Source organism: Myxocyprinus asiaticus, chromosome 20 (genome assembly GCF_019703515.2).
Source record: "Myxocyprinus asiaticus isolate MX2 ecotype Aquarium Trade chromosome 20, UBuf_Myxa_2, whole genome shotgun sequence".
In the NCBI taxonomy this organism is placed as follows: Eukaryota; Metazoa; Chordata; class Actinopteri; order Cypriniformes; family Catostomidae; genus Myxocyprinus; species Myxocyprinus asiaticus.
The window spans coordinates 24,253,829-24,265,426 of record NC_059363.1 but is presented as its reverse complement, the minus strand read 5'-3'; the positions used below and the strand labels follow the sequence as shown (position 1 = coordinate 24,265,426).

General features: G+C 34.9%; 1 protein-coding gene across 1 annotated transcript; it reads left to right on the top strand.

The window, feature by feature from the left end:
* The first annotated feature begins 444 nt into the window (after positions 1-444).
* On the top strand, positions 445-6,428 carry LOC127411082 (ALK and LTK ligand 2b-like). Its single transcript, XM_051646449.1, has 6 exons — positions 445-1,384; positions 2,961-3,256; positions 3,772-3,831; positions 3,916-3,996; positions 4,717-4,790; positions 6,270-6,428. Exons 2-5 carry the CDS (start codon positions 3,013-3,015, stop codon positions 4,779-4,781), a joined length of 450 nt encoding a protein of 149 aa, XP_051502409.1. The 5' UTR covers positions 445-1,384; positions 2,961-3,012; the 3' UTR covers positions 4,782-4,790; positions 6,270-6,428.
* The last annotated feature ends 5,170 nt before the right edge of the window (positions 6,429-11,598 follow it).

Here is an 11,598-nt window from a genome sequence, read left to right as displayed (position 1 = left end):
TAGAACACCATAGCAACACCTTGCAACCAACCAGAACACCTTAGCAACATCTAAAAACCAGGCAGATACAAGAGCAATGGCCCTGCAACCACACAGTCTAATTTAGCAACCACTAGTAATGCACAGTCTTCTGCCTGTCTTTCTGTCAGACTTTCAGTCTGTTTTTGTCAAACCTCAAGCTTTTCACACTTTTTTAAACTTCCAGTCCATGCTTTGTCATGCCAACATCAAAATGTGTCTTGACAAACTGTACCATTTTAGTTTTACTAATGCTTATCATTCAAACTGCATTCACCGTGTGGCACTGTTGAGCTGTGCTTCAATCCTGCATCACGCTATCCCAGATAAATCCGTGCTACATGAGTAATAATTGTTCCCAAGGAATATAATCCTGATTATCATCAGCCATGGACACGGTAACGCTTGGCAGGATGGTGTATCAGCCCTTATTCGAACAGTTCGAGACTAATGAAGGGGCCAAAGAGGAGGAGAAAGAAATATGAGTGATTTTTTTTCTATACTCACAGGGAGTGGTATAATGTCGAGACTAAGAACGAAACCAATATTGGAGAAGGCCTTAGCGCTCTCCTCAGTCTTCTCATAGACACTGCTGTGGATAGTCTTGAGGAGAATCTGGCTTTACACTTCAGCTGTCTCTTACAGACACATGTGGGTACTTGCCGTAATTGTTTCTAGGTATATTTTGCGTAATTGCGCGGAAATACACGTAAAATGCGAATGGACTGCATCATCCTTTCTGGGAACATTTAAAAGATAAACGACCAGAGAAGCACCACGAGCACGTTACCTGACTTGATAAGAAGATACAAAGGCGCTAAGGACAGAGGGAAAACTTTCTGGAGAGAATCTTTCCACTCGTGCCAAACTGGACCTCTGGGGGAAACGCGAAGAATATTATACGCGCGTTATGAGACGGTGATCTTATAAAGTTAAAAAGATGCATTTTTTAAGGAGTGCTCTTAATGCGTTTCTAATTAAAGACATGCCGGGGTAATCCACATGGGACAGCTCCTTACGTCTGCAACTGACAATAAAAAGTGAGGGAACTCATGCCGGATGATCTGAAGCGAACTTCAAAACGCGCACCGGAGGAGTAAAAATAAATAAATAAAAAGCTGCGGACTTTCAGCAATTTCCACCCACTTCGAGTCAACACAATCAACAGATGGCCGCGGCTGTCTTCTTTAAACATATACAACAGACTCTCTCTTCTTCTGTCATGGTGCACTAGCGCCTGTGGAAGTACCTTTTGGAAAGGCGACGCCAGTGTCTACGGTGTTCATCGTATTAACATTAAGAATCGTTAAACACACAGGGAGACCTTCAAACAAGTATAAAATATATCTGCATCGCTGAAAAACAGGTAATTCACTTGTTTCCAAAGCGCCTTTACGCAAGAAGCTTCGTGCGTAAAAGCACTTCAAACTCAGAAAACTCAAGATTCTTGTGCAGATCTGTGATGCTGAGTTTGGTTGTTCGCGCATTCACTTGTTGTAACCGCAAATTAGAGGTATCGGACATTGCCTGAAGCTACGTTTACTTTAGTTTGTGGCTTTAGTCAGGTTAACTCTATCGAGATTTATTTTACGTAACTTCAGATAAAGAGGACTGTACGAAGATTACAGTTTTCCTCAATCGCTTTGGATCATTTTTTGAAACAGACTCTATTGCATGTCTGCAAAATGTAGCAACTCATCCAAAACATTTAATTCATGCTTCAAAAACTAGTTATTGAGTCAGTAAATTGGCCAATGCCACCAAAATGAACAGTTTTTTTGTCATCATATGAGCCGTACTGGTCAAAATGTTTAGATGTTTTTTCACCATGGCAGTCAACCCTGGAAATGTTTGTTATATACAAATTTTTCTACTTTTTTGTTGACAATGACTGCTTACTGTACTACACAAGAATGTCAGTTTTGTCTAGCTGAATGCTATTGTGTATAACACTGAGCTTTGTAGATACCGATTTCAACAGTAGGGAAAAGTTTACTGGGAAAGTCAATACTGTACAATACTGTAGTACACAGAAAAAGTATATGCACATTTGTATGTATACAGTAAATACATTTTTGTAGCAATGTGTTACGTGTAAACAGAAAATTCACATTTGCATGTCCATTTTTACACATTTCCTACATGTAAAGTGATATACAGTGAACAGAAAATTGCCACAAGATGACATACATGCAAAAAAAAAAAAAAAAAAAAAAAAAACTGCAACAATGAAAAAACCTGCAGTGGTTCTGTAAAAAACAATTGTACCTCCTCACAGTACATAACACTACAAGTTCCCATCTTCTTGGTGGACATCCTGTTGCTTTTGTTGGTCTGGCCAGAGATTTAGCAGACATCACAAACATTCCATGTCATAGATATTTATGGAATATACATGTATATCTGACAGATTTTGATAATTGAATGGATTATTTAGCATGTGATGTCTCACACAATGAAATAATGTTTAGAAGCTGTGAAAAGTATGACAATGTCACTAAGATTCAACTCATCAGTTTTAATTAGCAAGCCATGTGCATTTAGCTATTGTGCAAATTGTAGACAATTGTTCTTACACTTTTGCACACATGTGCCAAAACTCATGCAATTTGCTTAAATGAATACAAAATTCAAATCTGGTATGAACAAGAAACTATTTGTTCAGAGATGTGAACTTATTGTTTTGAAAAAAAAAAATTCTCATTCGAGAATTGAGCCAAAGTGATTATTTAACTTAAATATTATTTGAAAATGAATGAAAAAAGAATTATATCCTACATACTATAGATATTTATGGATATGTTAAAGTCAGTAGCCCACTGTATACAATATGTGCGTATTTGAAACATTAGTTTAAATCGATAAATCAGCACCAGTTGCATAGTGCTATAGCAAAATTGGTCAAGTGTCAAGAAACCCAAATGATGTTGGTGTGTTTGCAGGGCTATAAGACTGGACGCAGGGCAGAGGGGCTCTCAGTGCCCACATTTCAGCATGAGTGCAGTGCGCTCACCTTTCTTCATCGGGCTCCTACTGCTGATCCTCACCGCCGGCTACTGCAAACAGAGAGACAGGGACGACACGAGTCTGCTGGACCTCCTAATGGACAGAGTGAGGCTAACACGTGAGCATCACAGTGAGGGAAGCATACAGCATCCCCCTAAAATCATCGAGCATTCGGTGGAAACAAAGGACGTTAATAAAGTTACCAAGTCATATCAGCACGAAAGAATTCTTGGTAAGCACACTGTAAACTATGTTTTCATCTATACATCTATAATATATCTACCTAAAGATGTGTTATATCTTTGTTTTGATTCATTAACTTCTGTCATTTCTACTTGATTTGATGAGTTTTCAGAGTTTCAACCAATGTTCTTTATCAGTAATTAAAAGCAATGACGTTGAAAAAGTGCAATGAATAACTGCAGGTTGTAACTTTTGCACTTCTTTGAATTTACTTAATATTTAAGGCAGCATTTAAACTTAATATTTAAATTGTATTATTTATTTTATTTGTGAATCCTATTTACTCACTGACAAAACAATTTGTTTATTGTACAAGGAATTTGTACTGTGTGTTTGGATAGGTGTTGAATGAGTTTGGTAAATAATGAGAACAGAAATAAGAGCTGATCCATTCTCAGTAACTCGATCTGTTATTTGGGACGACCTGTAGGCAATAAATCTAAATATTCAAATATTAAAGGGAAACTCATTTACAAACTGTGCAATTTTCTCCACTTTTAACAGAGGTCTTTCCGAGAGATCTTTCCAGCAGACAGAAGGAGACGTTTTTAAAACATTTAACGGGTGAGAAATTGTCAATATCTCTATGCACTGTGTATGCTTGTTCATGTTTGTGATCTGACTGCAGTTATTTTTTTATGTTTGCAGGGCCACTTTATTTCAGCCCCAAATGCAGCAAACACTTTTATAAACTATATCATAATACCAGGGACTGCACAAAACCAATCTGTAAGTACCACCTCTCCGCATTCCCTGATGTATAACTTCAGATAGAATATGTGAACTATTGATGAAGACACTTTTAACTTAAAGGATTAAATTATGCATACACATATGAATGTGTATGCATAACAGGTACCTGTGCTCCAGGGTTACTTAAGCAGGTTCTAAAGGTTACTAGAAAATATTTAAATTTTACTATGTTAAAGCTCAAAATAAATACATAAATAAATAAATAAAAAATGGCTGATCATTTTTTTTAGGGCTGTTAATAAATTAAAACTACTAACTGAAACTACCAACAAAGCTAACAGGTTACATTGACAAATAATAATTAATCTCAGGATTTTTCCTGTTCTTTTTAAAGGAAATTAAAGAAAAGTAATGTGTGTAATATGTGCAAGTTTAATAATTGTGTATGTGAAAATATTGAATGCGCAATTGTTTTTGTATTTAAACATGACGTAAGCATTGATCATAATGGTAAATTATATTTGTGTTAAAAAGAACACATTTGGTGGGGAATGTACTTGAGCCTTATTGATGGGGCTATGGGGGTACATAAGCTGGGAAACACTGGTATATGCTGCAGTTCTGTGTACAGTTCTTGGGAATAGTCTTTTTTTTTTTTTCTTTTTTTTTTCAGATTAAGTTAAACCTGTTCAAAATTGTTTTACCATTGGGTTTACTGATTTACTTAACCCTTTCTCATTTCTCATCATTTTCTAGACTATAAAAGATGTGCCAGACTTCTTATACGATTAGCAGAAAGTCAACGGTGCACAGAGGGATAGACGTCACAGGTGAATAGTTAACATAATGCATACAACAGATATAATGGTAAACTTGTTATACAGTGTGACACATTAGTGCTAAATTGTTTGTATTGGAAATATTTGCACTGAACACACAAAAAGTTATCAAATGTCTAGATTTTATTTTCAAGGACCACAACATTCTAAAAAAGAACCTAAAAGACAGTCTCGGTTTACATACTCAGTGTATAATCTCCAAAAGCATACTTAAAGCACAAGTCTACACAAGAAATATTACACCTACCTGTTGTACTGTACGACCTTTCTAATATTACAAAGTGAACATCTTAGCTATTTGGTATCTATTTAGACTAAAAGTGGATTCCCTTCCCTTGAATCAGCAACTGATTCAACTTGTTAGAGAACTGCTCCTAATTGTACACAAAAACACATAAGAAAAGAGTAAAAGATGATCAAGCTGGCAAAAACTGTGGCACCAAAACGTCTGTTAAGAAAGGTACATGAGTATAATCAGGGATTACGTTCTCAATGAACTGTAAAAGGCATGTTAACCATTTGAAGTTAAGAGCCACACTTATGGACAATGGGCCTTTTCTTAATAGCACTGCTTTAGTTCTCAGTGTAACATTAAACCTTCAGTCCTTCCACCATCTGGGGCTATTACTGTGTTGCGTAATTAGCTCTTCTGTATGGATTTGCACCCACACTATTGTGGAGAAAAACAATCTAAGTATGAGGTCATATGCTGGGATATTCATCCTCTGCCTTTACGTTTCTGTGCTTTAGAATAGTAATTCATCCTTGAAGCATGGTAACAATTATCAGTGTTTTTAAAGTAAAAAACATTTATCTAGGTTTTATATCTAGGCGTATTACCAACAATAACAACCTTAATAATATTAATGGTGCACTCAGTCATTTTTGTTTAAGTCGTCTAGGACACTGATATCTAGATGCACGGATGCAGCATCATTCAAACAAGATTTTTTGTTACTGATACCATTGCAAAAATTCACTATTCACAGTCAGCCATGATTCAGTTAATCCATGAGTGAAAGTGTCCAATAACAGGGCTGTTATTGAGATAATGTGAGTAGTATTCTGCTGGTCACGTGATCCAAACATGGCAGCCTCCATGGACCAGCTCCATGTAGAATAAAACAGCTTTTATAAGGTTACTGACATGACTGGAGTCGTCATCTCATGTGAGTGCTCATGATTTTATACATTTGTTTCAAAATTGTTTGGAAAATATCCTGAGTGCACCTTTACTAATTAAACTAGTGCTACTACTACTAATACTACTACTTATAATAATATTACTTTTTCAAGTACATCAGTCACACATTAAATGAAGTATATATCTACTATATCTAACTAACTGCATTTGCATACATTAGTCCACTGGCATATATTTCAGACAGTTTAAAAATATTTCAATATTCTTAAAAGTTTTTTTTTTTTTAAGTGAAGCACAGAGTTCATGTCAATCATTTTCTTTTACAGATTTCAACAGACCTGAAGAAATAAACAAGAAAGAAAAAGAAAAAGTGCCTTGGAGAAAAACAGAGAAATTAAATAAATTCAGAACAATCATATTTATCATGTGGACAAAACTATTTTTGTAATAAAATGGAACTACTCTTGTGGTTTTATTTTACTTCATACAGCCTGTCAGTCTGAGTTGACGATACTGATGTTCGAACCAAGTTTACTGGCAATGACCATGGTGAAAATGAAGGAATAAATGTTTTACAAGAAAAACAAAATGTCCTGCTGCTAAAAGATAAACTGGCTATCATATTATCATATGATTTGCCTTCACAGATTGTGTGTCCAGTGGGTTTTGTTTGGAGAATCATTTAGCTGTGGTTTTTCAAAAGTGTTTACTAGCTAAACGCAGCCTTTGGTTCAATATTCCTGTCAACCACACAAAGTAAAATTCCTCAAAGCCAGGGCTAAATCCTTTGATTGAATTATGAATTGCATGATATTTTCTGGCCTTTTTTGTCTTTACAAGACATGTCTTGGTAGTGATGAACGGTATTGGTAATATTATATTATGTATTTATACATTCAAGCTATTGAATATTGCTATTGTCATATGTATAAACATCTAAGTTAGATTTCAATATATATATATATATATATATATATATATATATATATATATATATATATATATATATATATATATAAACACATGATCTTTAAATAAACATGTTTGTTATATAATGTTTAAAGGGTGCTGATATGTGAATTTAAAGCTATTTAATTCAAATAAATGCTAAATGCTTTTACTGCTAAACATTCCCACTCCATTTTGGCTGTAAATCCAACTTTGGGAGGTATGAGACCCATTAAATTGTGTGGGAAAACATTAACCTGCTCTTAGCTGTTGTTATAACAGCAAATTTGACAAATCTTGGCTTTATCCATTTGAAATAATGTTTGCATTGGCACTGTACTCAGGAAAAAAGCAAAAGAGAAAACAAATTAAGTTAAGATTTTCTTTGGGAATTCTTTTTACATTTTTGTTTATCAGCACATTTTATTAGTGTCTGTTGAGTAGAGGAAATGCATGATTTCTATTATTGCAACTAGATTCCAGTCTTACAATATTCACGTTAACTGGTCAAATGACAATTCTCTTTTAAAAAATATACTTTGAGACATTACATTAGCCTTGTCAAAATAATTTTTCTACGTACGACCTGACATTATATGTATGTAAGGATCCTGTCTGTCTCTTGTATTTTTTGGGGTGAGTCTAAAGTTTAGTATTAAGCAGTAGACCATCAAGTCTGACTTAACCAGGCAGTTAACGAAAACGGTATGTAGTGTGAACTGGACACTGTTTGTAAATTGTGGTAAAACCTTCAATACTTCCTGTACTGGCTGGCAGGCTCACTACTGAATAACTCTGGGCCCTTATCCCACCATACTGACAGAGTTATTCGACCTGATGTGTCCAGGCATGCTAGTGACACTTGTTCTAAAGTTTCAGAAAATCCCTAAATACACAAGCTTAAGAACAAACAATCACAAGCATAAAATATCAATAAAAGACAAATTATCCAAGCTCACATACAGTCAACGATTAATGACTGAAAAAGTTAAAGAAGATACCCTGGAAGATACAAGCAGAAACAGACAAGCAGATGTTTAATCAGGGCATGCATGCATAGGCCTAGCAATTTGAAAATTCTCCTAAAACTCTTAATGTTTTAACTCACTGAAATGACAGAAGTTTAAGAAATTTTCTTACTTGCTACCAGAAAATCATGAGCAAAAATACCATTAAAATAAAGACAGAACCATTACATGAAATGTACAGGAAGATAATTCTTGTATGGTAAAAAGTCTATGTTTACTTTAGTCTCAACTCCAGTCATTATTTATGCAACAGTCAGTACTTAAAGCAGCCAAGGCTAGTTTACTACGTAAATGCTTTTTTCAGTATTTGCTGCCATTCTCAAAAATGACCAGTTTTTAGTCTTGTTACTTATAGCCACTGTTATTCACAAAGGTAATTCCTCTATACTGGTGCACTTTCTCTCTTGCTAATAGGAACTCCCACTCGATACCTTGTGCCAACACTGTGGTTTAGCTGGTCTGACTATAAATTTGGGTAGAAGCCAAGTGAGGGTAAAAGCAAAGCAGCAAAAACTGTTGGATTTACTTAAAATATATACGTAGCACTTTTGCATCACACTTTTTATGTAAATTCAACTTATTGTCATTTAATGTCAGCACAACTAGAAAAACTTGTTAATAGTACACATATGTATCAGTTCATTCAACTTTATTTACTTAAAAATATGTCACATGAATAGGATTAACAACTAAAAGAAAGTTGTTTCAAATTAACATTTATATAGTTGTTTCTACTTAACTTACTTGGCTCTAAAGAAAATAATAAATGAGATCAAGCATTAAACTTGATTCCCCTAAAAAGTGCACATAAAGCTGCACTATGCATATTCACATGTGCAAGGAAAAATAACATGGATTGAACAGGATCCAAATTGACCACTAAGGGAACACTAACCACCCTGTGGTGACTTTACAGGAAGCAGCTATTTACTGTAAAACAACAATAATAAAAATAGCTACAATCTATATGAATTCTTAATAACAACTGATTCAATGCCCAAATAAGTTCCTTTTGACCAAACAAACTTAAATTAAAATGCTTATATTATTATGAGTATTCCCCACAAACTTAGTTTTGTACTTGATCGTTTGAGTTATTAGTACTTCAAATCTTAATTTTATGGATTTGTAAGCTAAAGAAGTTCAAGGAACTCACAATTGTTCATTTACTTTATGTAACTTTCTAAGTTCACCTTAAATTTGATATTTTGTGTTGTAGGCTACACATTAATGAAAATTAAGTAAAGATAAAAATTTTCTAAATATGTAAATTGTTGAGTAAGTTATTCATTTTGTATACATAATGGTTGTTGAACCAACAAATCATATTTTGTGTTTTTTTTTTTCTTCCAATAAAAGTTCAAGAGCCCAAGGTTCAGCATTTTCTCCAAATGTATATATTGCAAGTAATTTGGCTGAATACATTTTTGCAACACAAATAATACTGAATCTCAAGTCCTTTGTTATTTACATTCTGAATCCAGGACAAAGTCTTTAACAGAAGTCAAAAAACATTACTGAAGGGCTTAAGTTTAAGTTGTCTAGATAGGTGTTCCACAAAATGCCATTCTAGGCTTAATGCCAGTTCCCCTTTCCCACTCCAGTTGACAATCTGCTGGAAAAAGTACCTGGAAAAGTGACATGAAGCATTTAAAGAACTCCATAAGCTGATTACTGGACTAGACCTTGGTTGAGCACATGATCTGAGAATGTTCAAAGTAACAATGTTTCAGCCAGCGAAAGCTTCTCAAACTCATATTATGTCTGTAACATAAATTTTGAAGGATGCACAGGATAGAAGATTAGGAAAAAAGACCTCCCATCCAACCTGGTCGTAATAATACGAGATGGCGAAATCTTATAAAACCTAACCATGATTTTAATAGGAAAATAACTTTTGTGTGCCATGGAAGAATGAAAACATTTTGGAACGAGTCAAGGAAAGTGTATTACAGGTATGCCTGTATGGACTCTATGCACGGTCACTTACACTTTTTGTCTCAGCCAGCTCAGTTACATCCAGTGCAGCACCGGAAGCCATTTTTCCCTATTGGTGATATCTGTGAAGATGGCGCAGAAGAGGATGACGTTTTACACTCAATGTATACAGGAGCTTCCCCAGATTACTGTCAATGATGATAATAGCATTGTGAGGAAGTCATCTAACAGTAAGAAGGAGAAGGGTTTTAAATGATATGTTTCGAGTTACATCAACAAATTTGAGGGTGAGAATAGTCATGCTATATCTGACTAGCGAATCTAGCTAAGTCTCAGTTTCTGACAGTTCATCCCTATGTTTTCATTATTTTTTTTATCTAACTAGTTAACATTTTTAGGTATACTGTTTTTCTATTTTGACTAATGTGCTTAACGTATAAGATTTTTGGACTATGAATATTACTAACTATACGTAACTTCCCAGTTTCCAGTAAGGATCAGGTGACAGGAGAGATCAGCGTGAGGGCGACATGTTTCAGGTCGATGAGGAAGTCAGAGAATCCACATAGTTAGAGAGTAGGAGGACACAAAAAAGATACATTTGAGCTTAAGTCTGAATTACATGCTCATTACATACAGAAGTTTTTGTGGGTTCTTACATCTGTAGATGTAAGCATAGTGAAACTATTCATCAAAAAGTTTAATAAGTGCTTTAGTTTTTAAATTTAGGGATAGAATGCATTACAGTGTATGGGTATGATTCAATATATTCACATAGATTATTAATTCATAATTCTTGCCATTGTTTAATTTAATTATATTCACAGATTGTATTAAAGGACTCCCGTCCTGTAATAATGTCCTAAAGCAGTTGTTCCTGTGTTGCTGGGACAGTACTGTGCAACCACATTGTTGCACAACTGTACCAGGCAGCACACTACTCACAGCTTGGCATCAGTACAGTTCCTCCTGTTCATAGCTGTACTAAAAGGGAGCAAAGCTGGATCAAACCCAGAACAATGGTAAATTGATGTGAATTATCAAATGCCTTTAAGAATGATAAATAAACTTTATTAAGGGATCATGTAATATATCAGTAAATACATACACATGATTTGAGTTGAAATTATTTTATTAGCTTACTTGAGAAGAGTATTAATGAGAGACAGAACACAAGCACCACTCTGTAGGATACATAAGTTTTCTAGATGACCGGTCAGTTATACAGCATTTCTATAGAAAACAGTCATTATTCAGAAATATTTGACCACTGTTTTGACATACTAGAATCAAGTATTCCAGATTATTCCCTGTAATAATGAATTAACATGGCCCCTTTGTATTCCTAAGGAGTCAAGCCAGGTCCTGTCAGTGGAATGGTGGTTCTGTCTGCAAGACCCAAAGAGAGGAAACTTGCTGAGGGGTTAAGGTGCAACATTGCACATTTACATTTAAGCATTTGGCATACACTTTTATCCAAATCAATTTACAGTGCACTTATTACAGGGACAATCCCCCCAGATGGAGCAACATGGAGTTAAGTGCCTTGGTCAAGGACACAGTGGTGGTGGCTGTGGGGATTGAACCAGCAACCTTCTGATTACCAGTTATGTGCTTTAGCCCACTACAACACCACCTATACTCATAATTTACAGAAGAGATAAAAATTGACTTTCCAATCCCATTGTCAAAAATTAAAATTTTTATTAGGAGCAATATTTGCCTGGAATTGATTTTCAGG

Bases quoted from the DNA above. Each gene is read 5' to 3' on its own strand.
- LOC127411082 (XM_051646449.1), top strand. From the start codon at position 3,013: ATGAGTGCAGTGCGCTCACCTTTCTTCATCGGGCTCCTACTGCTGATC. The intron at 3,832-3,915 runs GTGAGAAATTGT...TTATGTTTGCAG, and splicing joins GTTTTTAAAACATTTAACGG to GGCCACTTTATTTCAGCCCC. The intron at 3,997-4,716 runs GTAAGTACCACC...ATCATTTTCTAG, and splicing joins GGACTGCACAAAACCAATCT to ACTATAAAAGATGTGCCAGA.